Below are 27164 nucleotides of genomic sequence, written 5' to 3' on the forward strand. Positions count from 1 at the left end.
CATGCACTGCAGTGAGCCGTTGAGTCTAGACTCTGTCCTTAGGCTGAGGCTTGGGTTAGGTCCATCTTAGGTGGGCAGTAGTAGAGCAGGGGGTCCGTGCAAGGCCTGGGGGCGCAGCACATCGGAGTGTGTGCACACGGGCACGTCCTGCCTGGCGGACGGTGGGCACCAGGAGCCCCAGGGCTGTGCGTGTGTCAGTTCAAGAGTCCGGACCCCATGCTGGGGTGGAGACTGCGCAGTACCAGGGGCTGGTTTTGCGCACCTGGTCTAGTGTGCACTGTGGTGTGTTGAGTGTGTGTGTGCAGGCTGTGAGCCTGACAGAGCTCGGCACGGGGTGAGCACTCCCTTTGGAGGGTGGGCCGCCTCGGGAGTCTGTGCAGCCAGGAGCACCCGCGGACTCGTCTCCCCACACAGGATTTCGACCGGCTGCTGGAGGTCCTGCGGGCGGCCCTGGCCAAGGACCCGGGCACCGGCTTCGTGTTCAGCTGCCTCAGTGGCCAGGGCCGAACCACGACTGCCATGGTGGTGGCTGTGCTCGCCTTCTGGCACATCCGAGTACGTGAGGGGGCCCCTCATGTGGGGGGCGGCTTGCCCAGGACAGGGGCCACTTGGTCCCTAGGACACTGGCTCTGCCAGGAGGGTATGGGGGGTGGACATGGTGCCTGGTGCACCCGGCAGTCCTGGGCAGAGGGCCAGTGGGGCTGGCCGACCCCTGACAAGGCAGAGGCACAGCCAGGGTAGGAGTGTTCCCCGTCCCAGCCTCTGTCCTCCCTCAGGGCTTCCCCGATGTGGTCGAGGAGGAGCTCGTGAGTGTGCCTGACGCCAAATTCACCAAAGGGGAGTTTGAGGTGAGCCCGCCCCGTAGGGTCCCTGGGGGACGCCTGGGGGATGCCTAGGGGAGGGGAGAGGGTGAGTGTTGCTGGCAGGGCTTAGGGGTGGGGTGTGTTCAGAGGACTTAATGGTGTTGCCTCTCCCACCTCAGCACGCCAGTGCCTCTCTGCTCCCATTTCACAGCCTGGCAGAGCAAGGCCTGGGCAGCTTGGCTCTGGGGCCCTGGCACATGAGCACCGGCCTTTCTACACTGGTGATGGTGTTCTTTTTTTTTTTTTTTTTTTTGCAAAAGTTTAAAATTTTAATAATCAATTTGTCCATCTTTTCTTTTGTTGCCTATCCTTATGTGTCATATCCAAGAAGTCGTTGTCAAATGCAGCGTCATGAAGGTTTTCCTGTGTTTTCTTCTAAGAATTTTATAGTTTTAGCTCTTATGTTTAGGTTTTTGAGCCATTTTGAGTTAATTTTTGTATATGGTGAAGGTAAGGGTTCAAGTTCTTACCTTTGCATGTGACGTCCAGTTTTCTCAGCACCATTTGTTGAAAAGAACGTCCTTTCCTCACTGAGTGGTCTTGCATCCTTGTCGAAAATCATTGCTCAGCCCCGGCTGGGTGGCCCAGTTGCTTGGAGGGTCGTCCTGTACGCCAAGAGGTTGTGGTCGGCTCTCTGGTCTGGGTGCGCACGAGAGGCAACCAACCAGTGAACGCTTCTCTCTCACATTGATGTTTCTCTCTCTCTCCCCCCACTTCTGTCTCTCTAAAATTAATAAATATATCCTTGGGTGAGGATTACAAAAAGCATCTGACCATAGGGGCAGGGCTTATTTCCAAGCCGAATCCTTACTCTTCATGCTTTCCCTCCGATGTGATGCTTAGAAGTCTCTTTACTCACCCCCGGCAGTTTGCTAGGGGCTCTGAGTGCACTTGCCTCTTCACCCTCTGCAGCCCCCAAGAGTTAGGTGCCTTGTTTCTCCCAGTTGACAGATGAGAAAACTGAGGCATAGGGAGCTAAGCTTGTCACCCTAGAGCCATATGAGAGAGGATGGGGCTGGGATGTAAGCCATGTAGTGGACCTCAGAGCCTGTGCTCCAAAATTACATCATTCGACCCTCAGATGGTCCTCTACCCCTGTCCTCACCCAGCCCAAGACACTCTCCTGTCTAGACCAGTTTCCTTTGCACTGAGTTTGCCCACAGTCCGGCGGGGTGATTCTAATAGAATGTGAAGAGGGCTGGGATGGGATAGACGTTGGTTCCGAGGGCTGAGGGTGCAGCAGGGGGAGCCCAGGAGGACATCATGGAGGAGGTTACATTAGAGTGTGTTTTAGAAAGTTGACTGAGTTCACTGGGTGAGGAGGATTAATGTGCAGAGGAGGGAGTCTAGAAAGGCCAGGAGCTGTTTAAGGCTGTGATTAGCAAGAACGAAAGGATCTGGGCTGAAGTGGGGGGAACCTAGATTGTGAGGACCCTGGAGAGCCACATTATGTGTTTGACCTTGACCTTGAGGCTAGCAGGGAGCAGAGAAGTCATGACCAGACTCTCATTCTGGGGGGCCGGTTATGTGGAGGAGGCAGTGGAGAGGAGAGGCAGGGCCTGAGTGAGGAGGGGGCTGTGGGACAAGCAGGAGAAACTAGTTCTCTTTGGGAGGTCTTGGGGCAAAGAAGCACCCAGGATGACCTTGGCTTTCTGGCTGCTGGTGGTGACAGCCAAGGAGGTGGAGAATTCATGGGGAACAACAATTTAGGGGAGAAGCTAGGAGTTCCATGCATTGAGTTTGAAAAAACCTGCTGCTTTCTGCTGGGGGAGCTCCATGTGGGAGCTTCTGTAGGGGAGCTCCGCTCCCACCCCTGTGCCCTGGAGGACCTGCCTGTGCTGTGCACTCCTCCAGCAGGGAGTTGACCGGAGCCTGGGCCAGGTGAGCAGTCCTCCCAGGCTAGGGGTCCTCTCTTCCCAGTCTTGGCTGTAACTCCACCCCTGGACCTGCCAGCCCTGGGCCTGTCCTTTCTGAGAAAGCTGGAGCCGGGACCCAGTCGTGGAGGTGGGGATGATGGGCCGTGTGTGCAAGTGGTGGGCAGGTGGAGAGAAGGGTCATCGGGTCAGGTTTCTGTCCTTTTGTTCATTTAGCATCTGTCCCGGGGCCCTCCCAGATGGAAAGGCCCTGCTCTCAGGGGTCAGGGAGCTCCTGGTCTGGTGGGGAGTGGATGGGAAACAAGGGGTCGCAAGAGCAGGTGCCCTCGAGTGCAGGGCTCGGAGAGGACCGTGCGGGGTGTGATGGGGGTGCACTCAGGGGCTCCACGAACGCATTGCACTGTGAGGAGGGTTACGAGTGAGGCAAGAAGCAGGCAGGCCTGGGGCCTCGTGGGCCTAGGGAATCTCATTTTATGTTGAGTGCGAGGGAGCCGTGGATAGATTGAAGCCGCGGATAGATTGAAGCCACGGAATCCACAGATGGGACACGCTCCCGTTTATAGTCTCATAAGCCCTCTCTGGCTCCAGGGAGGAGGTGGGGCTGCCACAGTGGGATGAGAGGTGATGGGGGCCAGATTGGTGCTGGCCCGGGGGTGATGCCAGGCTGGTGGATTTACAGGGTGGGGGGATCCACAGGGGAGTAGCTGGGAGGGACATCTAGGGGGAAGAGTGTGCCCTAGTGAGTGGCCTTGCCAGGAATAAAGGGGGGTTACATCAGATGAGGGGTGCCCATGCAGGGATCCCCATAGCTGGGTGTCCCCGCAGGGCCTGGTGGCTGCTGCAGAGCCAGCTGGGCCCCAGCATAGGCCCATCCTGTACCCTACCCCCACCCCGCCAGCACGTTACATGGCAACCCCCTCTTTTGTACATTAGAGTCTGGGTACGGTTTTATTTGAAGCAAGGGTTCTACTGCTTAGAAAAATAAGTGCCTTGGGAGCCCTGGCCTCAGAGACACCCAGGAACCCTCTTGTCCCCAGCCCTGCCTGAGAACCAGGGACAGGCGGGGCTCTGTGGCCAGGGCCTGGGCCTCGAGGCCAGGGTGGCCCCTGGCGTGGGGAGAGCCTGTGGTTGGGGCGGGAGGCCCCGCCTGTCCACCTTGGTTTTCTCTCTGCTCAGCCCCCTCCTCTGGCCCCAGGTGGTGATGAAGGTGGTGCAGCTGCTGCCCGACGGGCACCGTGTGAAGAAGGAGGTGGATGCGGCGCTGGACACGGTCAGTGAGACCATGACGCCCATGCACTACCACCTGCGGGAAATCATCATCTGCACCTACCGCCAGGTGAGCCCCACCCCGAGCCCGGGTGTGCACCCTGCGTGTGGCTGCTGTGGGTGCGTGTGAGGTGGCTGGGGCTTCCTTGGGACCTTGTGGGCTCTCGGTCTCTTCTTCACCTTCTGCAAGTGGAGGCGATCCCTGAAGTGGATCGTGCCCAGACCCAACGCCCCCAGCCTGACTCCGGAGCCCCTGGCGGGGTGTGTGCAGGGGCGCGGCTCAGAGGACTCCGGCAGCTGCTGCGGCCCTGGGGCCCGTCCAGAATGTGGCCACCCAGGACGAAAGCCTGTCCTGGTTCCCTGTGGTGCCAGGTGCCAGCCCTCCCATTCCTGTGGTGGGGACCGGGGGCCTGGGTGGGAGTCAGGTGGTGGGCAGGCCCTCTGCGGTCCTGGAGAGGGCTGTTTGGTAGCTGGCGGACAGCGGTTAACAGTTGACACTGCCCAGGGACTGGAGGTTTCCATAAAAGTCCAGATTGCATGTGAAAATTCAGATTTTCAGCCTATTTAGAAGAACTGTGTCCCCTTGTTGGCCCTGGCCCCCAGCACTCTGTCGCACATGGCCCCCGGCCCAGTCACGTAACCTGCCGGGCAGCCCTGGGCATTGGGCCTTGTGGCCTCTGGCCTGTGTGTGGGGCATGCTGACCTGCCCGATTCTGTTCTTCTCTGGCCCAGGAAACTTGGAGGGCGGCCAGGGCAGAGGCGGGTGCTGGAGCAGGAAGGGGCAGCTGTGGGGGGTGGTGAGTTTCATGAAGATTGCGCCTGAAGTGGGTGGGCGTCCCCATGGTGCCATCCTGTGTTGTCTGCTGCTGGCCAGCAGTTCCAAGGACAGCGTCGGCCGGTGGCCCTGCTCTCCCTGCACCCTGCACACCTTGGTGAAGTGGCTGATCCAGGCCAACGTTTGCCCAGGGGTCATGGCCAGACCATGACTGGGGCACTGGGTGGTGCTTGGCTGGAGGCAGGGTGCCTGGGGTCAGGCTCTGCTCAAGGTCAGAGGTCAGTTGGAAGAGTTGCCAAATGTGGGGTGGAGAAGGTGGTTAAGGAGTTTCAGAAAGTGGACTTTGCTGAACTTTGGAAGACAGACTAACTTTCCCCAAGGCCCCTGCTAGATTGTACTCCTATTTCTTTTGGGTCTTTGCAGTGGTACAGCAGGCTGCCACCAGGTGGCAGCCATGAGCTAAGAGCCAGAGCTCCTCTAGCTTTCAGAAGAGACTGAGGGCGGAGAACTGAAGCTTCCAGGTCCCTCTGTAGCTGGAGGCTTCGTGGTTGAAAGGGATCTCCAGCCCTGCTTCAGAGCATCAGAGGTCACCCACCCTGCACTGGCCACACTCTCTGAGTCCCCCCACATCCTCTCCTTTCCAGCCTGCTAGTTCTTAAGTGCCTTTAGGCATTCTAGGTATCCCACCCCACCCCACCCCAACCCTCACAGCTGATAGGCCCTCCCCTCTCTGAGCTCTGCAGCCCCCAGAGGGTGGAGCGGGAGCACTAAGGGGAGAGAGCAGCTGTTCCATGGAGTTGACCTTGAACAATCCCAATATAATGAGAGCTGGGGAAGGCACTTCAAGGGTGCAAAATACATTTAGAGGCAGTGAAGGTGCTTTGGTGCTTACCAACGCAGTCGTGTCGGAACCTGTCAGAGGTGAGGTTGGATGCGTAAGTTGGCTTGAACTCTGTTGGCATTGGGGAGGAGAGGGTGGTATGGATGGGGCTGTGTTCAGCAGTGGATGCCCTTGCTGCCTTTGGGGTGGTGGGGTGTTTTAATGAGGAAGGAGGAAGCAGAGCCAGTGAAGATGGTGGTGGCAGTGGCTTGGCGGGGGGAGCGGTGGTACCACAGCAAAATGTAGAGTTATTTCTCAGTGAGACCACCAGGTGGCCCCAGTGAGCTGAATTTGGGCCAAACTCACAAGTGGCTGAAAAACAGAGGGGCCTGAGAACCCTTCTAATGCAGTCCTTCTCATCCCAGCTGCATAATCGATTCACGTGGGAGCTTTAAAAATACCCATGTCTGAGCTCCATCCCCAGAGTCTGATTTAGTTGGTCTGCTGAGGGGCCAGAGCCCCCCGATCTTTAAATTCCCTCACTGATGCCAATGTGCAGTCAAGGTTGAGAGCACCACATCCTCTAAGCAGGGGCCCCTACCTGAGTCAGCATCAGGGTCCTTAGAAGCTCATTAAAATGCATGTTGCTGGGCCCCTCCCCTGAGCCTGTGATTCTGTAGGGCGGGAAGTCTAGCAGGCTCCTGGTCAGGCACCGCCCTGGTCAGTCTCTGCAGGGGGGCCGCTCAGATTTTGACCAGGGTCGCCTTGACGGTGTCCGTCGGTTTGGGGAGAATTGCCACCTTAGCAACCGTCCCTTTTCCGATCCTTGAATGTGAGATGTTTTTCCATTTGTTTAGGTCGTCTTTAATTTCTTACGGGATGTCTTACATTACATTCCCAGAGTGTAAGTTTTGTGCTTCTTTTGTTAACTTTATTCCCATTTTACTGTATTTATGCTATTATAAATAGAACTGACTTCCTTATTTCACTTTTTAGCACGTTTGTTGCTATGGTAAAGAAATACAACTGCTATTTGAATATCGCTCTTCTATCTTGCAGCCTTGCTCAACTTGTTTATTAGTTCTAATGCTCGCTTGTTTTGGTGAGTTCCTTAGAATTTTCTATGTATATGATCATGTCATCTGTGAACAGAGATAGTTTTATTACTTCCTCTCCAGTCCGGTGCCTTTTATTTACTTTTCTTGTCTAAGTGCTATGGTAAGGTCTCCCACTGCAATGCCGAGCAGAAGCGGGAAGAGCAGACATCCTCTTCCTGTTCCTGACCCTCGGGGAGCCTTCGCCGCCCGCCGTGAAGCATGCTGCTAGCTGCGGCTTTCTCATAGACACCCTCGTCAGGTCGGGGAAGTTCCCTTCCATTCCTCGTTTGAGTAGGGCTTTTTTCATAATTAGATGTTAAATATGTTAAAATGCTTTTTCTGTGTCTGTTGAGATGATCGTTTGTTTTTTGCCCTTTATTTTATTGGTATAGTGTACTATGTGAATTGACTTTTGGATTTTAAACCAGCCTAGCATCCCTGCACTAAAGCCTACTTGGCGATGGCAGGCGATCTTTATATGTTTCTATGTTTCGTTGTTGAAGATTTTTTGCATCAGACTCATAAAAGATACTGATCTGTAGTGTTTTCCTTGTAACGTCTTTAGTTGGCATTAGGGTGATATTGGCCTCCGAATGGTACCCTCTGGCTTTTACAGGTGGGGAGACGGAAGCCTGGGGAGGAAGAGAGGTTATCACAAGTATATTAGTCATCTTGGGCTTGGACTGTGTGGCTTCAACAACAGAAATTTATTTTCCCACAGTTCTGGAGACTGAAAAGCCCAAGATCGAGGCTCTGGCCGATTCAGTTTCTAGTGAGGGCGCTCACTGCGGCTCGCAGACAGCTGCCTTCTCACCGTGTCCTCCCGTGGCCTTTCCTCGGCGCACGAGTGGGTGGCGGGGCAGGGGGACGGGAGGGTGGGGCTCTCTGGTGTCTCTTCTTATGAAGGCACTAATCTTAGAGGTCATCCAATCACGGGCTCCTGGAAGTACTGTTATAGAGCAAAGAACTGTAAGTGACCTCAATCCCAGTGGGATTTCACAGACTGGTTTAAAAAGGGGAAGGCTCATTCCAGGGTTGCCAATGTGTGATGTTGTTAAATGTGTCCATTTTAAAGGAAGAAAGGCAAGAAAGAAGCAAAAACTTTAAAAATCCACCTACCATCTAATGTGGTTGGTCTTTCATGAAAGAAAAGGTATTTCAGTCCCAGAAAAGTAGAGTGGGTGTGATCTCAGACTGGAGCACAGTCCTCGAAAAGATTGTATTTCTAAATCCCTGTGGACCCGGAAACCGGCCTTGGGCCTGTGTTTGGGAATCATAACCTTTGGCGCTAGGCCGCTGTCTCCTGTAATCAGAAAGGCAGAATGCCGCCCCTGCCTGGCTGGACCCGGAGCCCGTGTCCTGCCTAAGGCCAGGGAATCTCAGCTGTCCCAGCTGCGTCCAGACTAGAAGGGGCATCTGGCCAGCTCGGCATGTGTGTTTGTGAGTGTGAGTGTGTGAGTGTGTACCGTGCAAAGGACTTTATTGCGGTTGACGCGGCATGGTGTCAGTCCCTGTGTAGATGGGAGGGAAACCGTTCCGATTGTTTCACACTGATTGGCAGGAGGAACACGGGTGTGGGTGTGGGGGGAGCTGGGTTCTGACAGGGCTGTCTCCATCCTCTCTGACCGCTGGGTCCCCACCTAACTAACACAGCCTTCCTGGCAGGATGTGTGTGGGAAGGACACGGGGGACGGACGACGGGAAGCACAGGGCCAGGCGGGCACTAGTGAGCGCTGAACACATGGGGGGCTCCTAAGGTCATCGGAGGGCCACAGTGCCCCGAGGTCTTCCTCTGAGCTTCAAAACCCCCCACAGACCCACAGATTTTAGTGCCGAAGGGGTTAGAGAGCGCATGACCCCTCTGTTGACAGATGAGTGGGACGTCGGGTTTCCCAGGTCCCCTGTGAGTTGATGGCTGAGCAGGTATCAGAAGCAAAGATCCTCACCCCCAGCTCCGAGCCCCTCCCCTGAACATGCTGCCCTCGACCCAAGCCCTCAGTCCCTGCTGCTCCGGTGAGCTGCGAGTGCTTGCCGAGGCTCCCGAAGGCAGCCGCTTCCTGCACGCCTTCCCTCTGCTGGGCTGGCCCCTCTGGAACCTGGCAGCTGTGTCTCACCCCGGCATCTGGCTGTTTGGTGGTTAAACCCCTGCCTCTGCCTTCAAACTGGAAGTTCCCAGAGGATCTGCCCTGGAGCCCGCAGTTGTCTGCCTGGAGCAGGCCGGGTCCCGTGGGTACTGCTTGCCTGGTTGGACCCCTGGAACCACTGAATGGAATTGGACTGAGCCCAGGCTCGAAAAGGGGATTATCACCTACATCACTTCCATTTGCCTGGGAACATTCTAGATCTAGCCCACATCCTGCCCATCTGAAGTTTTCCTCCCAGGAGTTAGTTCCCAGCCTTGGGGTTCTGAAAGCGTCAACAGCTCACAGCTCCTTGGCTCCCTGCTTGCACCTCCCGGGCCCCCAAACAGTGCTCTCCCTCTCCTGGCCCCCTCCAGGCCCAGCAGGCAACTTACACTTTAATAATAAGCTTTTAAGAAAGCAGCTACTGGAACTTGGCTTTTGTGCTTCTTCCAGCAATAAAACTACCTCAGGGCCTTTGGCGAGAGGAGTGGGCGATCACGTCTCTGTCGTGGGTGATCCGGAGCCCGTAGATCCCATCTGCAGCGCGAGGTCCCACTCAGGGAGGAGGACTGTGCACAGCTTCTTTGTTGTCATAGAGACGAAACTAGACCACTCCCCCTGCTCCCAGACTCCCGCCTGCCCAGTGGTCCCTTCACGTTTGACTCCTTTCTGGCCTTGGGCCCTGGCACACTTTGTCTCAGTGTGGTCACTGTGCGCACACAGGATGCCTGCTTGTTCACCTGGATGGTGTCACGCGTCTGAACGTGCTCAGCCAGCAGGTGCGTACTGGTCCTGTGCCGGGCTTGACGGTGTCTGGGACAGGCCAGAGGTCGGAGCTTTACTGAGCTTATATTCTAGTGGAACGAGGAGAGGCAAGTTAGTAAGTAGCTTCAGCTCCTGCGTTGTGCCGAAGAGCCTTACATCACCGTGTTAAATGTGGGCGTAACACGCAGTGAGTGGACGTGCGCTGCCGCAGACACGGCCCTTCAGGTGGCTCCCTGCTCCCTGGACCGGGGATGACAGGCTGACGGTTGCCGTGCATTCTGCTCTTTCATCCGTGTGGGCCATTTCTGTAGGCCAAGTTCTAAATTAGGGTTACTGATTGAGCTGAAAGTAGGAATTTATTTTTATTTCTATTTTTTTAATCCTCACTTGAGGACATGCTTATTGGTATTAGAGACAGGGGAAGGGAGGAGGGGGGAGAGGGTGGGAAACATCAGTGTGAGTGAGTGAGAAACCTCTGTCGGTTGCCTCCCGTGTGCACCCCGATTAGGGACCGAACCCGCAACCCAGCATGTGCCCTGACTGGGCACCAAACCTTTGACCTTTCGGGTCATGGCTAATGCTCCAACCAAGTGAGCCACACTGGCCAGGATGGAATTTATTTTTAAATTATTTTGCAAAATGTCCAATAGTAAATTTAAAGTAGGGAGAATAATTTCATGAACCCTTGCCCACCTCCTTGCTTTAGGAGTTGCCAGTTGGGGCCGGTTTTATTTCATCTGAAGCCATTCTACCTCTCCCCCTCCCCCCCCTCCCCCCTCTCCCCAACTGGGTTATGTGAAGCAAGTCCCAGACCTCGTGTTCCCTCTGAAAATATCTCAGCACGTAACGTAGAGGGGGTCTTTGGAAAAGACCATCGTGATGCCGTCATCACACCTAAAAGGGCAGCACCTGCGCACCGTCCGCGAGTTCTCACTGGTCTCACGGTCCTTCTGCGTTTGGATCAGGGCCCAGAAAAGATCCACAGACCGCATCGGGTTGGCGCGGCCCTCAGGCGGTGTCGAACCTGGAAATGTTCTCCTTCCTTCCCTGGAAGTGTATCTGCTGAGACGACTGCACTGTCTTACTGGCTGTGCAGCGCCTGGAGCTCCTGGTCGCACCCCGGTGTGGCCCGGCCTGTGTCGAGTCCCTGTGCTCCCGGAACGGGACGGGCAGGGCCACGTCAGCTGAAGCTCCGTTTTTGGCCAACTAGTCACGGGTGGTGCTGTGCGCTCCTGGGCAGCACAGAAGGTTCTGTGGTCTCTGTTGCCACCTGGCAGGTGCGGATGCTCTTCCCCTGGATTTCTTACTTCCTTGGGGATTCGCACAATGGCCATACACTGACTCTCCTGTTCCCTCTGCATTAACTGAGGGCAATACTCCCTGGAAGAGAGGCTTCCCCAGGTACAGGGGGCAGGAGGAAGGCCCAGAGCTGGCTCTTCCCTCGATTTCTCCACCTTCCAAAGAGTTTGGGAGGTGCCTCCCTGGGGGAGGGTATTGGATTAGGTGAGCCCTGGTGCTCCTGCAGATGAGGGACCAGACCCGCTGAGCAGGGCCTGGGGGGTGACTGGGGCAGGGGTGGCGTGGGACAGGAAGATGGAGGGGCTCATGACCAGAGGCTGCAAGTTGTTAGAGGCCCATGCTGGGGCGAGGGCCCCAGCCCCTCAGGTACCCTACTATCCCCTCGACCACCTCGGAACCAGCGGGAGAGGTGTGGACACCAGGCTGACTGTGCATGTCACCTCTGCAGCCCAATCCCCACTGTGTGCCAGACGAAGGGTGGGCGGTCATTTCCCTCCATGTTCGCGTTTGAGGAAGGGGGATGCTTGGACTTGCCCGAGAACACACAGCTGGCGGCTGGCAGGAGCAGAGGGAGACGCCCAGATCGGGCCCTCTTCGGTGGCCGCACTGCTTCCTGGGCAGGAGGCGACATAGCTGCACCTCCCTGCCTACCTCAGCCCCACTGGGCGTAAAAATAAGAACTAGAAGCCATGATACTTGCCCTGTTTTCCAGCCTGAGGAGTGGAGAGAGGGCCAGAGGAGAAGAACATATTTCAGATGTGGGTCGTGGGTACAGCTTAGAGGGGGGTTTTGAGGAAGGGGTATGGGACCAACCCGCACACACATTTTCCATAGAGACAGGCCTTGCCTGGAGGAACAGCCTGGGCCTCCCGCAGGCCGCCCGGCCTCTGGAGCTGCAGCCCGTGAGCCTCCTTCATTCTGCGGGGCGTTGGTGAGATGGGACCAGGGCCTGGCCTTGCTGTGTGTGCGGGGCCACAATGCTCAGGGCATTTAAAAAGGAAACAAGAACGAGCAGCCCCTTTGAACTAAGTGCCTCCCTGCGTTTGGGATAGAGGGGCCCCTGGCGGAGGAGAATGTGGGGAGGGGGTGGGGGGGGCAGCGGCCCCGGTGGTGGCACCGTCCTGTGGGTCGGTTGCTTCCCGCTGGGTCTGGAAAGGGAAAGTGCTTGTGACAGAGCCACGGTCAGGGCTCCTGGAGGAAGCCCCGTTGGAGTCATTAACGTCAGCGCCTTTTTTCCCTTGGCCTCGACTGGCGACGTCAGTCTCGGTGTTCTGTATCTAAGACAGTCTAACGCGTCTCCTGTCTGTCCCTTCAGGAGTTTGCAGGGAAGCCGAGGTGACGGTAGCCACACCGAAGTAAAACGTCCTGTTCTCAAACGGAGGTTCCTTTCACAAAGACAGTAATGCTTTACCTTCCAGCAGCGCTTTTTGAGTGTTTAAGACATTGCACTCGTGTCCTCTGGTCCTCATCCTCCGAGCACTTGGTGAGGAGGCGGTGGGCTCGTGGACCATTGGGTGGGGAAGGCACTGAGGCCCCAGGGGGTTTTGTGGCCTGTCAGAGGCAGAACCAAACCTGGCTCCCAGCTCCTCCCTCCACGCCGACGGTCACCACACAGGTGCAGTTTTGCTGCGGTGGAAAAAGGAAGGGTTGGCAAAGAAGCCACCAGCCCCCGCTGTGTGTATTGCCCTGGGTGCAGAATTGCTGAGAAGTTAGACCCAGCTCAGGTCCCAAGGACTAAGGCTGTTGTCTTAAGAAAAATGCTGTGAGACAGCTCTGGCTCTGAGCCTCGGGTGAGGTCTCCCTCTGCCTGTCGTAGCCTCTGGCTTGGCCACAGCGTTCCCTGCAGACCTCATCCCAGTTGGTGGTGTGTCTCCCGGGCGCCGGCCGTGCAATCAGGGCAGCTCTGGAATGCTGTGAGCTGTCACATGCAACATGACAAAAGGAAGGGGTGCTTCCCAAGGCTCCTTCACACCTGGCCCAAAATAGAGCCAGTGGGTCGGTCAGCGGCTACCAGAATGGAGCCAGGGTGCACGTGTGTGTGTGTGTGTGTGTGTGTGTGTGTGTGTGTGTGTGTGTGTGTGTGAGGGTACATGTGCTCAGTAGCTGAGGCCTCTTTATCTTTCCCTTCCTTTACGCTGTATGGCTGAGCTGGGACCATCTCCACCCTCCGGGGCTTGCCCGGTGTATTCAACAGCAAGCGTCCACTGAGTGCCTGTGGTGTGCCCAGCTTGGTTCCTAAGTGGCATTAGGCTGGGAATTTTCAGTGGCTTGGGGAGGGTTTCAGTCTCAGCCGGAGCCTCCCCCTAGTACACCCCCCACTGACTGTTCCCCGGCCTCTGTGTTCACTGATGTCACTGTCAGGGCTGTGGTGGTCACCAGAGGTACTGCTTTCTGCTGCTCATCTCGGTTCTGCTATGCAAAGGCTCGTCTCAGAATCCGGACTCCCGGCCTCACCCCGTACAGGTAGGGCAGGCACCACAACATGTCTGTCTGGTGAGCGGGTGGATGGGTGGGAGGTTGAGTAAGTCATAGTGTGATTGGATAGGAAACCTGACCCCTACCTCCTTTGTAGCTTTTGGTTCTTTGTCCCCATTATTCGTCTTCCAAGAGAGGGCCTCCTTTCCAGCTACTGAGAGAGCCCTGGGTCAGGGATGGGAAACCCAGGTTCTGGTCCGGCTTTGCCAGCAACTGCCTGTGCAGCCTTGGGCCAGTCGCTTTGGTCTGCCTGGGCCTCTGCTTTTCTGTCTGCCGTGCGGGGTCACTACCGTTGCTGCATCTGCCTTGAAGGATGGTGGCGAGCACCAGCCTGGGTATGGTGGGAGGCAGGAGTGGGGAATGTAGGGGGCAGGGGGTGGGGGTGGTAGGCGGGGCAGGGCCACCAGGCTGGCTCACTGGGCTACGTGTAGGGACAGTGGGCTGCTGAGGGCCGGGACTGTGTCTTATAGGTGCTGAACTCCAGAGCCTGGCCATGTAGAACTTTTGTTGAATGAACGGCACGCAGAGAAGTGCACTGTTCCAGGTTTAGCCCCTTTGCACTTTGAAAGCGCCAAACAAAATATGACATCTTTGAAAAACTAGTTACCTGCCAATGGGCTGAGGGCTTTATTGTGCTCCAGGCCCCATGGCCCCATGGCCTCACAAGCCTGAGGGGACAGCCCCGGGAAGCACCTGTTGCTGACTGCTTGGGGGCCAGCTGGAGGACAGCGGTCACCAGGCCATGCTTGTTCTGTTCAGGGGCCGGGGCGAGGGCGGCTGTGACGCTCCAGTAGTGGGGCGCTCGCTCCAGTAGTGGGGCGCTGTCTGGTTTGGTTAACGCAGGCCGAGCCTCTCCTTGTGTCTCCTCTGGGGCTCTGTTTTCCTGCAGCCTGGGCTACCCCCACCTCTGCATGCAACCCTGGCAGGCCAGCTCCCCTCTTTCACCTCAGTCTCCCTTCCTGGGACCCAAACAGGTTGATCTAGGTCATCCCAGGCGGCCTGATGCGGGGCTGCATGGAAGTGCGGGATGCCAGCAGTGGTCGTTTATGGACCCGACAAATATTTATGGGGCACCTCCTAAATGCCAGGCGCAGTGTGGGGGCCAGAGAGGCCTCGTGATAGAACATGGAAGTGCTTGGGGCCCGCAGTCCAGTGAGGCAGACACACAAGAAACAACACACAAGTCAAAATGATGGGGTGTTTTATATAGGGTCCGGGTCCCCACGGGGCTCGATGAGAAGGCGGCATTTGCATGCAAACCTGAAGGAGGGGAGGGAGGTAGCCATGCTGAAATCCAGGCAGAGAACATGGCCAGTGCAAAGGCCCTGAGGTAGGAGCTGCCTGGTTGGTTGTGGAGCAGGGAGGGAGCGGTGAGGGGCAGGAGAGGAGGTCAGAGGTGATGGGGCAGGAAGGGCAGACCAAATGGGGCCTTGTGTGGGGTCACAGGGGCTTCAGCTGCCACTCGTTGGGCTGCTGGGGGCCGGTGCAGGGCACTGAACAGAGGGGCTGACTGGATGTTCTAGCAGAGTCGCTGTGGTGTGGTATTGATAATAGGCAGTGGGAGTGGGGGTGAGGGTGGTGGCAGGGAGGCTAGTCAGGCGCTGTCACGGCAATGAGGTGGCTCGAATCAGGGCCGCGTGAGGTGGGCGGCTTCCGGGAGCATTTGAAGTAGAGTGGACCAGATTCCCTGACTGGTTGGGTGCAGGGCCGAGGAAGGGAGAAGTCAAGGAGGGGTGCCAGGTTTGGGCCCGAGCCTTGGGAAAGATGGAATTGCCGCTGAGCTGGGCCAGCCCGTGGGTGGGGCTGCTTTGGGGAGAGCTCGGCAGGTCCATTTGGGACACGTTTGGTGCCTCTGAGAAGCACTGTGCGGACCGTCGCATGTCCAGGTCTGGAGTCCCAGGTGCATATGTGGGAGTCTCCAGTGTCCTGTCTGGAACCTAGATCCTAGATGACAGCGGAAGCATGAGACGGGAGGAGGTGACCTGCGGTCAGTGCTCAGTGACCAACCGGGCACTTGCAGCACGCCGGCCCTGCCCAGCTCTCGGGACGGCGGGGAAGACAGAGAGACAGGCCAGCTTATAATCTGGTGCTTGTCTGCTGGTTTACGTGGCAGAGGCCAGTCACGCCCTGGGGAGCAGAGGAAGCCGAGAAGGGGGTGCTATGGGGCTGGACCTTGCACTGCTGGCGTCAGGAGAGGGGGTCGTCCTAGGCCTGGAGGGGGCGGCCGCACACAGCCACGCTCTTGTCGGAGGCCGGAGGGCATTCCAGGCCGGAGGGGAGAGGGGTAAGAGTACCAAGGCAAGAGTGAGGCAGGGAGTGGCTGACCTTGACTGTGAAGAAGAGCTAGGGTGATAGGAGAGCTGGGATTTTGGAGTTTGTGTCCCAGCTTGGAGCTCTGTGCCTTGAGTAGTTACCTAACCTCACAGAGCCTCACCTGCGAAATGGTGTGTTCCTCTCCCTGTGTGGAGTTATTGGAGCATGGATTGGAGTCTAATGATCAGATCTGGGTGCAACGTGCTCATCCCAGCACACAGCGCGCAGTGGGCCCTGGACCACCTGCAGAGGCTTGCTGGCCCTGCCTCCATACCAGCAAAAAGCAGAGCTGCAGCAGAGCCCCTGCTGGCACGCTGGGCTGCGTCAGACTGGGCAGACTGTGGGCTTGAGAGACCTGAAGTGCCCAGGGCCCTGGCCACCTTTCCCGGGCCCCTTCTATTTTAGGGCTCAGTCCCAGAGGACGAGGAGGTCTTGCCCGTGGCACCACAGCTAATGACAGCCTGGCCTGCCAGGCCATTTAAAACCAGCTACACTATTCTTGTCGGTAGGAGGTGGCTGCTTGTCCTCCTCCCCAGACAGCGCCATGACGAGAGATGTTAAGGAAACCAAGGCCTCAATAGGAAGACAGGTCATTCCTCAAATCACAGACTTGGATTGGGCAGGATGTGCCCTCGGAACCTTCCGGGGAGTGGCAGGAGCCACCCTCGCCCAGCGGTCTGAATTTAGAGATAATTCCACCCTACCTTGCCAGCAGAGCTCAGAAGGCATCCCTCGGCCTCTCCACCCTGAGTGTGGCTGAAGCCCGATCCTTGCTGGTGTCTGGGGGCAGCAGGCCTGAGTCCCCATGGGAACGGGCCCGAGAGAGAGGGCAGGACTGGTGTGCCCGTGCCGGGCGCCAGGCCCAGAGCTGCAGGCTTTGCACGCCCTCTGGACATTTCTTCTGACCTGGTCCACCCTAAGTGGTTTATGGCTTTTGCCTGGAGGGACCACTGCTGATTTCCTTCCTTCTTTTTAAGAAAAGGGTTTTGGGTGGGCTCTGGGCCTCTGGCTGGAGTGCGGGTAGAAGGATAAGGGATGGGGAGGCGGGTCCCTGCGTAGGGCAGCAAGGCGAACCCACTCGTGAAGCTACTAGAGCTGCATTGTACCGGCCACAGTTTGTATTTAGGAAAAACCTTTCTTTTTGGTCCACTGCCTAATTCTAAACAAAATTGGTTGATCGTTAAAAACCATAGGCATTCTGATCTGACCCCACTCCACGCCCCCAGCAGCAACCGTGCGGCCATTCCTGAGCTCGGATCCACCGGAAGCCACCCCTGGCCCCTTTGTCTGAAGGGTCAGGCCTTGGCCTGGCCTCTGGGCGCTGCCTCCATCCTCACCCCGCCCCTGCTGCCCTAAGCTCCTCCCCCTCTGTCTACCGGGAGATACCTCACTCTTTAACCCCTTTCTGCCCTTCTCAAGGCACTTTTCTGCCCCTCTTTTTCCTAACCCACCTTAAATATTGCCTCCTCTTTGATGCCCTCCCAGTCCAGCTACTTGCCTGCCTTGATTGCATGGTATGACCTCTCTGGGTGCTTCGTATCTGTCTTCTATTCCCCGCCCCCCCACCAGCATCTCTGTGGGCAGGGCCTGTGCCTGTGTCCTAGCCTTCCGTCCTGTTCTAGGAATGAATGGACTTGCGTGGCTCTTCCTGGTTCCCAGGTGCTTCCTCACACCTTACTGTACTGAGCAACCCCACCTCCAGAAATGGCGGTGGGGGGCTGAGAGTTTAAATGGCAGAACCAGGCCCAGAACCTAGCTCGTGTTTCCTTGTTCACCTTCCACCCTTGCCCCATCCCCACGGCCTCAAAGCTCCTTACGGACAGTGGGGGTGGGCTGGGCATGTAATTACTGTCCACTCACGCAGCCTCGGAGCAAAGATGGCAGAGGCCCCGGGGGCTGAGTTACCGGAGGCAGAAGTGGGAGGTGGGGCACCACAGGCCCCCAGAGCAGGCCCACTGTAGCTCCTGGTTTGTGGGACTGTGGCTGAGTCGGTTTCTCCCCTCTTCCCAGGCAGGGACGAACTCACTCTTGTGAGCAGCTGGAGGCTGCGGAGCCCAGGCCGAGGGAGGGCAGAGGGTCCACGCTGTGTCACCTAGTCAGAACCCTGAGCAGAGCCTTGCCGACCGCCAGCCTGGCCCCCTTCCCAGGCCACTGATCAGGGGCCTCACACCCACCCGCCCGTCCCTGAGGGAGGCTCAAGGGCTTGAGGAAGAGAGGAGCCAAGAGTCTTTCCTCCAGTCCTGGGAGGGTGGGGGGCCGGAGGAGTAGATGTCCCCACTCGGGGCTGACAGGAGCTGGCGGGAAGGGTCCTCCCTAGTAGAGCTGGGTGTTGGTCTTGGGCCTCTGGGGCCTGCCACCGGGAGGGCCTCTCCACGCCTCAGGCAGGACAGAGGGTGCCTGAATGGGGCTTTCCCAGGGCAGCCTGTCCTCGTCTGGTCGCCCCTCAGAACAGGACAGGGGTTCGAATGTCACAGAGAGGAAGTAGGGATTTAGGGAGGCCAGGTGATGTGTCCACACGTCCCGGTAGGAAGTGGGCTTTTGATGCCCTTGGCCTTGCCTTCTGAATCCCTTCCTCCCGTCCCCACCCTGGTGCTGAGGGCAGTAGAGGATTGTGTGTGAGTGTGTGAGCGTATGTGGTGCATGAGTGGGCGTGATGGGTATGTGTGGGGTGTATGTGGTATGTGTGTGAGGTGTGGGATGTGTGTGTATGTGTGTGTGGTATGTGTGTGGTGTGCACATGTGTGTTGGGTGGGGATGAGCCCCTGTGCTGATGCCCGCCCCTCGCCGTCCTGCAGGTGAAGGCTGCCAAATCGGAGCAGGAGGCCCGGAGGCTGCAGCTGCGGAGCCTGCAGTACCTGGAGCGCTACATCTACCTGGTGCTCTTCAACGCTTACCTGCACCTGGAGAAGGCGGACTCCTGGCAGAGGCCTTTCAGCACCTGGATGCGGGAGGTGAGAGGCGGGAGGCCGAGGCTGCCTGCACAGGCCCCTGTTGAGCGGAAAGCATTCTCGTCTCTGATTTTTCTGTTTGGCTGGGATTTTCTCCTGTTGACCTTGGGTCCCCAGCACAGCGTCTGCGCTTGGCAGGCAGTAGCAGCTTGATGACTGAGTGAATGAATGAATGAATGAATGCGTGAGGAGGAGGGAGATGAGGCATGTGGGGAATAGAACAGGGTAGTGTGTCAGGATGGGCCCCCGCTCTGTGTGTCCCCAAGGCTAGCAGTGCCCGGCCTCTTCGTGCCCACCCTCTTCATGCCTGCCGTGTGTTCAGCCCTCACTGACTCCGCGAGGGGCAAGATGGCATGGGGGCCCAGTCCCCTGCCACCTTCCATATGACCTCACACGAGTTAGTTAACTGTCCCGCTGCCCTCAGCATTAAAGTGGACATAACGTTGATACTGTCGGCACCACCTCGGAGGGTTGTGGTGGCGTTCCACGTGCCACGGGGCCCCCTCTGCCGGACACTGCACCAAGCAGCCCTGCTATATAAGGAGGCCAGTACGCTCTCATCCTACGGAGGAGGGGACTAGCACAGAGAGGTCAAGTACCTTGTTCCCAACCAGCATTAGAGCCAGCTGGTTGGCAAAGACCACCAGGTCTGGCCTAGGACACCGCCCTCGAGTTCTAGCTCCGTGCTTGGCCTCCCAGCTCTTCCTGGTTCCTCCTCTGTCTCAGCTGGTTTTAGAGGCAGAGCTGACACCTCATTCCCTCTAGGTCAGCAGGGTGACCTCCTTCTGTCCCTGGCAAAGCGGCCTGTAGTTACCCCTCTGCAGGACGCTGGCCCCTCCTGACCTTCCCACCTGTGTGGCTGATTCTAATTCGGATCAATCCCACATTAGCTCCTGTGGGGCAGGCAAGTGGGAGGGCAGGAAGCTGGGACCCCAGAGAGTGGGTGAGGAAGGACACGGCCTAGGCAGGGGTGCAGGTGGGGCCGGAGCTGTTAGGACGGCGGCAGGGAGGCCACCGCGGTGCCCTGTGGCAGGGACAGTAGCTGCCGGGCCGTCATGCTGAAGGAAGCGCCTTGCGCAAGGCCCTCAGGTGGATGAGTGTTGGGTCAGGACACCGGACAGGGGGATGGATCACACCAAGGCCACGTTGGGGCCCTGCTCTCGAGCAGGCTTTGGCTCAGCTTCCTCTTTGAGCCCCAGGGTGGAGTAGAGGTGGGGTGGGGGACCTAGGACACTTCCACTTGGGTTTTGCTTGGAGAGTGGAAATCAGGGCAGCTGAGGGCTGGGAAAGAGCTGAACCCGTCCCCAGCCAAACCTGGGTGGTGAGTGTTGGGGGGTCAAGGAAGGAGAGGACTGTGGTCCAGTGAGGAGTGCGGGGTTCCAGCCTCAGGGCCAGCTCCTGAGTGTGAGCGGCAAGTAGCGGGGAGGGCTGCTGGGGGCCTTTGTTCTGAGTGGATCCTGCTGTTCCCCACCCCCAGGATGACGGGGTGGGAAGGGGGCTGCTTGCTGGGTGGCTTGGGTCTGGTGTCAGGGCCTGTGCAGCAGAGCTGCGTGGAAGGTGTCCAGGGCAGCCCAGGTAGCCTGCCTGAGCGGAGACCCACAGCCAGAACTCACAGCCAGAGGCTCTTGCTGGCTCCTGAGTTCACGCTGCCTCCGTCCCGAGCCTCCCTGCGGTCCCCAGCTGTCCCTGTAGGAGAACTGGGCTGAATGGGCTCAGAGCCAGGTGGTCTTCGGCAGGGCTCTCACTTGCTGAGCCTCCTGTGCTGACATAGCTCTCCACGACCATCCCGCCAGATAGAGGCTGTTACCCCACTATGAGGAAATGAAAGCTCAGAGCAGTTTGTAGTGGTCAAAACACAAACTCTGGCTCAGTTCGCTGAGCTGGTAGGAGGTGGCCCTGGGCCCCAGGCTCAGCTGTGCGCTTGGGAGCCCAGTGAGGGAAGGAAGGCATGAAGTGGGGTGGGGTGACCGGAATGGCACCCTCCCTCCCCTGGAAAGCAGCCCCACCTCTGCTGTCCTCCCCAGGTGGCATCGAAGGCTGGAGTCTACGAGATCCTCAACCAGCTGGGCTTCCCCGAGCTTGAGAGCGTGGAGGACCAGCCCTTCTCAAGGCTGCGCTGCCGGTGGCAGGAGCAGAGCCACAGCCTTGCGCCCGTCGCTGCCGGGGACTTCCTATAGGCTGTGTGTCCCCTAACCCCATCCCCTCCTGCAGGGCCCCACGAAGGCTTGGGGTGTCTGAGGTGCTCTTCACTGAAGTGGCCCTGAGTTAACAGTTCCCCAGCTTCCCAGAGAGACTGGGGCTGGGTTGGGATCCCTTTTTTGAAAGAGCTTTTTATAGGACAGTCAGCACACAGTCATACCTTGCGAATGACAGGTGTGAGAGCAGCCTTCCGGAGAGCCCGGTGGGTATGCCCTGCAGACGGGCTGGCATCAGCCCTCCAAGGAGTTCGCTCCTCAAGTTGCTAAACAAAGCTACTTGCCACTTCCACCCCTCCTCCTTCTCCCCTCTCAGAGCGGGCCCGACAGCCCCTGGCGCAGAGCAGCAGGCCAGTGCTGCTCTCCCGCTCTCTCCTTCTCTCGCTGCTCTCCCTCTCGGCTTCTCCCCTTAGCCGCCTGAGCCCCGCACTGAGGGCTTCTGGCTCCCTGGGGAGTAGACAGCACTCTGGGTGGCTTTGTTACGTTAAAGGCAGCTTTACCTAGTGTTCTTCGCCTCTCATGCCCCATCTCCTATCTGGAGACTTCCAGAAGTACAACCACGTGGCTTGGTGGGTCCAGCAGAGGCCTCTGCCTCTCCTTCCTTTCCCCTCTTCCCTCCCATGGGGCTGGCAGGACTGTGGAGTTTCCTAAGGAGCTGGAAACATCAGAGAGCCCTTCTCAAAGGAAAAAAGAGCTTCCAGAGGTGAATGCACCCTGTGGAAGAAGCCAGCTCCATTTGCCTGGGAGCCCGGGTGGGAGGTTTGAAGGAAGTGAAGGCACCCAGTCTTGGGTCCCTTGGGTCCCTCCGTACCTCCACCCCATCCCTGCAGCCCAAGATGGCCCTGTGCCCCCACCTGCTGCAGCAGAAGCTCTCAGGGGTGCCACACCTGAGTGAGCTGTGGAGTGTGTGAGAGTGGGCCATGGGTGGCCTGAGGGGACCCCTGGATGCCAGACCATTCTTGCCGAGGCCCATTGAGCTGCCCCCCGGTAGGAGCGGAAGGGGCCAGGCACGGCTGACCCAGAGGCCTGCAGGATCTGCTGTGTCAGACGGTGGGAAAGCCGCTTGGAAGAGGAGGACAGGCAGGCAGTGTTGAGTTGAGCCTTGCCGCTCTTCCTCTGGGGGCCGGTGTCTGCTGCAAACCAGGGGCTGAGCAGTGGGGAGGCTGTCCACCTGGCCTGGCTTGTTAGGACTGGGGGGCCTGTCTTTGGTTGAGTCTGTGCACTTCTATGGAAAAACAGTGGTTGCGTCCCTAGTCATGACATTTGAAAAGGGGACAAGAGGCTGAAGTTGCCCCTATCTACCTAGTATTGGAAAATATTTGACCATCTTGGCTGATTTCTTTTTGCAAAACTACTGTATGTCTGTTCACTACCTTTCCAGATTTATTGTTTTTATTATTTGTGCATGTATTAAAAACTTTTAATCTCTTTGCAGACAAGGTCTAGGTGAGGGGTCAGAGATCAGGGCTGAACTGGGAGGGAGCCTATGTGTCCTCATGGTTGGCCCTGACTTTCACATGCTGGGATCACTGGCCGGCCATGTCACCGCTCTGCCTCAGTGTCCCCATCTGCAAAAGGGGAGAATAATACTTGCCTACCTACCTCACAGGGGTGTTGTGAGGATTCATTTGTGATTTTTTTTGTACAGAGCTTTTGAGCATTAAAAACAGCTAAATGTGAAGTACGCTTCGCTGCTAATTTGTCTTTAGTGTGGAGCAGGTGTTACAGAACCAATGCAAACCAGGGTCCCTGCTCCTTCAGAGTAAGGGTCAGTGGGCAGGGTAAGTCGGGAGTGTCTACCTTTAGTGCTCCCTAGTCTCAGAAAAGGTGGGGGTTTTCCAAACATCCCTCTTCTTTCACATTCCCAGTCCTGCCTTACCATTTCACTCAGGATGCCAAGGCTGCCATACTAAGCCCCTCCTTGAAGAAAGCAGCATACCAGGCTAATTCACACTAAAGTGTGAAAGACTGCTAAATCTAGGGAAATGAAACAAAGTGGAATTTCAGGGCCTGCGAAGGAGGGTGGACCTCAGCCTTCATTTCCTCCCCGCTCCCCAGGCTCTGCCCATCCCCTTCAGGCCGCCCATGCTTGAACACGCTTACGTTGAGAGATTGGCGTGTAAAGTGGCAGTGGGGAGAGTGAGGCAGAGACGACACTGACCCTGGCTTCTCAAACTCTTCCAGGATTAGGGAAGCAAGGCCCTGTGGGAGGTAGTTCCGAGGTCAGCTGGGGGTGGACGGGATGGAACGCAGAGCCCCCGCCGAGCAACAGTTGGGCATCTTCCCAGGCTGGGAGGGAAGGCCTCCTGGGGTTATTTCCTAGCACAGCAGGCAACACTGTTTCCTAGGAGGCTCCGTGTGGTTTCTGAATGTGAGATAGAGGCGTGTGGGCAGGGTGTGTGTGTGCTGCTTCTCACTTCTCTGCCTGGGATGCGGGGGTCTGGGCGGAGGTACACCGGGGTGGGTGCTGAGTTCGCGGATGCGTCCCCCAGGCTCCCCAGGCCTGCTCCAGCCTCCAGAGGGCACCCAGTGTGCGGTGGACAGGACCGGCCCACATTTCAGTACCTCTCTAGTCAACGGCGTCTGCAGCCTCTGACACACGAGTGAATACGTGTCAAACTTGAGAACAGCACCTGGCACACAGTGAGCACATAACCAGTTTTAACCACCTTTCCAAGGTCTCTCTCCAAGCTCTTGCTCAGGAGTGGCCCCCCACTTACTACCCACATGCCCCCCAAATGCACAGATCTTAACAAATGCATATACCTGTGTGACCTGAACCGCCGTCAAGATACACAGCCTTACATGAGGATTATTTTTAATGTGAACATTAATAAACGCTACCTCAAACATCGTCCGACACAAACCTCGGTGTAGGTGACGACGGCTGGAGCTCCGGGGTTGCGTATCACTGAACACAGCCCAGCCACCTTAAGCGAGGAAAGGGCTTGTAAAAATGTGCTCAGTGGGAGGACCTCGTGGGAGAGACCTGGTGGGGCTGCAGTGGGGCCTGAGGACGACCAGAACCGGGAACTGGCCTGGATGCCCTCTGCGGCATCAGTGAGCAGGCGCCTCTCCGCTTCCCACCCCCCTCCCACCCCCGTCCCAGGAGAACCGGCCACGAAGAGTGGTTGACACCACCTCCGGCTACTGCACCTTCGGATCTAACACCAGCCAAGGCCGTGCTCCCCCCCAGCCCTGTCTGCCCTCAGTCCTCTCTTCCGGGCCAGGACTAAGCTCAGTGATCTCTGCCCATCCCTGCACTTCTCCATCCTGCAGCTCCTGTCAGTCTGCCCAGAGTTCCCGAGAGCCGCGGACAGTGTGCGGCTCTTCCTTTCATGGTATCGGACCCGCATGGTGGGTGGAAGACCCTGTCTGCCTTTGCTTCCTCCTTTGTCTTTCGCAGAAAGTTCCCCAAACAAATCTCCACTGCATCTAATCCCCTCTTGGTGTCTGCTGCGCTGAACAGGTGAACCACACACCTTCACTCTTGCCTTGGCCTCTGGGCAGGGGCTGTGTCCTTTCTGTTCAAGGTCAACCTTCTCTGTCACTGCTTGGGGAAAATGACCACCCCGGTTTGCAACTTCATATGTTACAGTTCTACCAACACAGTCATCTTTCTCTCTCTTGCCCTGCCCTCCGTCTCAAGTGCAAGGCCGCTGGTCCTGTGGACTGTGACCATAGGGGCAGGAAATTGTAGCTCAACCTTCCCTGTGGGTGGAGGGGTGAGGAAGGGAGGACTGAGGGGGTTGTAGCGAGCTGGGTCGATACTCCCAAATCCACGTATGGCAGCGCCGACCTGATTATTTCCTAAATAAAGGGAATGCCCTTGTAAAGGTTTTTGAGATGCCCCTTCGTCCTCCTGAAACGTGCCATTTGCCGTCTCAAACAGCGGTTGCTGAGCCCGCTGTTTTCCAGCTCCTGCCAGCACTGCTTTTCAATTTCTTAAAAAGTTCTTGCCAGTTTGTGGTTCCCAATAGAATCTCATACTTACTTAATTTTGTATTTCTTTTAAATTAATAGTGAGGCTGAACTTTTTCCCATGTTTATTGGCTGTTTTTATTTTTCTCTTTTATAGATTGTCTGTGTCTTTTGCCCTTTTTCTTTGGGGTGTTTGTCTTTTTTATTCACTTGTTGAGCTGGTAACACTTGGTTTCTCACATAGGTTGCATGGTCGTTAGCTTTAAGATACCATCAGACACACGTGGTCCCTCAGAGCCTGTCCTCTCCATCCTCCCGTTTCCCTCCGTCTGCCCTGCAGCTGACCTGCTACAGATCAATAACTTCTGCTTATTATGTTCTTTACTAGACTACTTCCTGCATCAAACACTATATTTAGAGTCGTCATCCTGTTCACAATTCCAGCAATACCACAAGGTAAGTATTATGATCCTCATTTACAGGTATGGCTACCGAGGCCCAGCGATACCTGATTCCAAGTTGTGGCTCATCGCAGAGGGGATGTTGGAGCCCGCGCTGGGTGCCGGAATCCTCGCTGACGTTTTCTGTGATGGGGCAGAGAAATGGCCGTCCCTCTGGAGGAGTGTCCTAGCTGGGGCGGATTGGGGCGGTGGGGTGGGGAAAGCATGGCTACTTTGAAAACCCTCCCACAAGGTCTTGTGGTTCTCGGACTCGATGTTGTTCAAACCCTGTGTTCTTTCAAGAGGTTCCCCTCAACACCCACAAGAAACGCTTGCTTCCTGAGTCGCACTGAGAGGTGGTCTATGACATGGGCCTTTTAAGTTTCACTTTGCTCCTCCTCTTAGCTTATTCTTTCCTTTTCCTACCACCCGCCCACCTCACGCGTCAACAAACCCTACGTGACAGCGTCCCCGCTGTCCGAAAGTGATCTTCGTTCTCTGTTTGAACGAGATGAGGCCACATTCTGGGCGGAATTAAACACCAACAGTTCATGAAAATCCCCATTTCTCCATTCTCACCCCGACTTCTCACCCCGGTCTTATTAATTTTTGCCAACCTGATAAAGAAAAAAAAACCATCTTGTATTTTTATCTTAGTGTGACTTTCCAAATTACTAATGAGATGGAACATCTTCTCATATTTTTATTGGCCATTTGGGTTTTCTCGCTTATATATTTGCTTATTTTTTTCTATTGGGTTGCCTTTTTAAATTAATAGGCATATATTTTTAACATGATTTGTTTCATTTATAGATATAGTTAGATATACCTCCAATCCTTTCTCCCAGTTTGTCTTGTAACTTTTTTTTAGAGTGTACTTTGTCGTAGAGAAGTTATCAATTGTGATGTGGTTGAGTGTATGCATTTTGGAATTTATGTCTCGCGGAAGCAGACCTTCCCTGCCCAAGGCTTACATACCCCCCTCCTGAGTTTTCTTTCACTGCTTGGGCGGTGTTGTCTTTTATGTTTAGTGCTTCAATTCAGCTGGAAAATTTGTTCGTGAGTGACATGAGGTAAAGAATATAATTTTTTCCAAATGGGTATCCAGTTGGATCCACATTATTTTTTTTATGATTTTATTTATTTATTTTTAGAGAGGGAAAGGAGGGAGAGAGGGAGAGAAACATCAGCGTGTGGTTGGTTGCCTCTCACATGCCCCTGACTGCGGACCTGGCCCACAGCCCAGGCACGTTCCCTAGACTGGGAATCAGACCAGTGACACTTTGGTTCACAGGCCGGCGCTCAGTCCACTGAGCCACAGCAGCCACGGCAGCCCCACATTACTGATTGAACTCCTTGAACTACAGCCTTCATCATACATTACATCCCCCTGTGTACGTGTATCCACAGAGTACACACGTGGTTGGCATTGCCCCTGGTGTCCATTCATCTTCCGGCAACCGTGTCTGACTTTCCATCATCAGGAAGAACAGGGGCAAACGTGTGACTCAGCTGGCTGATCAAGCCCGACAGGGCTTGCCCTGAGCAATTGCCTGAGTGACCAGAAGTCTTTACTACTCTTGTTGCACCTAAAGGGAGAGGCTGCAATGGCCATAGATGTCACACAGCCATGAAGAGAAAACAAATCAGAATGAAACCAGCACGTGAAGGCCAAGGGAACTGAGCTGATAGATGTGGACTCTGAGTTTCTGCATCACTTCACGCCTATAGCCAGGCACCCCCAGCCCTCAAGAACGTTTAACGAGCAAGCTGATTCTTTGTGCGTGAGCTGGGTGGTGGTTTCCCTCAGTGCACAGGCATCATAGTCTACGTCTGTATTCCTCATTCTCTTTGTCTTTCCAAGTCCTCTCTCATTTCCTTCCTTCCTTCATTTCCCACTTTTATTTCCAAGTGATTTTATTATTATTTTTAAGTATATTTTATGGATTATGCTATTACAGTTTTCCCAAATTTTCCCCCTTTATCCTCC

The 27164-nt window shown here is 56.3% G+C and overlaps 1 protein-coding gene across 5 annotated transcripts in view; it reads left to right on the forward strand.

Annotated features, from left to right (window-relative positions):
- PALD1 (phosphatase domain containing paladin 1) overlaps positions 1-22494 on the forward strand; it is a 69348-nt gene extending 46854 nt beyond the window's left edge. For all 5 annotated transcript variants that reach the window (XM_053923249.1, XM_024561396.4, XM_045196166.3 and 2 more), the window contains exons 16-20: positions 415-555; positions 777-848; positions 3933-4073; positions 18466-18621; positions 20643-22494. In XM_053923249.1, coding sequence (XP_053779224.1) covers positions 415-555; positions 777-848; positions 3933-4073; positions 18466-18621; positions 20643-20795 — 663 coding nt within the window. In that variant the 3' untranslated portion in view covers positions 20796-22494. The remainder of the gene's footprint in view (positions 1-414; positions 556-776; positions 849-3932; positions 4074-18465; positions 18622-20642) is intronic.
- The last annotated feature ends 4670 nt before the right edge of the window (positions 22495-27164 follow it).

This window comes from Desmodus rotundus, chromosome 4, assembly GCF_022682495.2.
Source record: "Desmodus rotundus isolate HL8 chromosome 4, HLdesRot8A.1, whole genome shotgun sequence".
Lineage (NCBI taxonomy): Eukaryota > Metazoa > Chordata > Mammalia > Chiroptera > Phyllostomidae > Desmodus > Desmodus rotundus.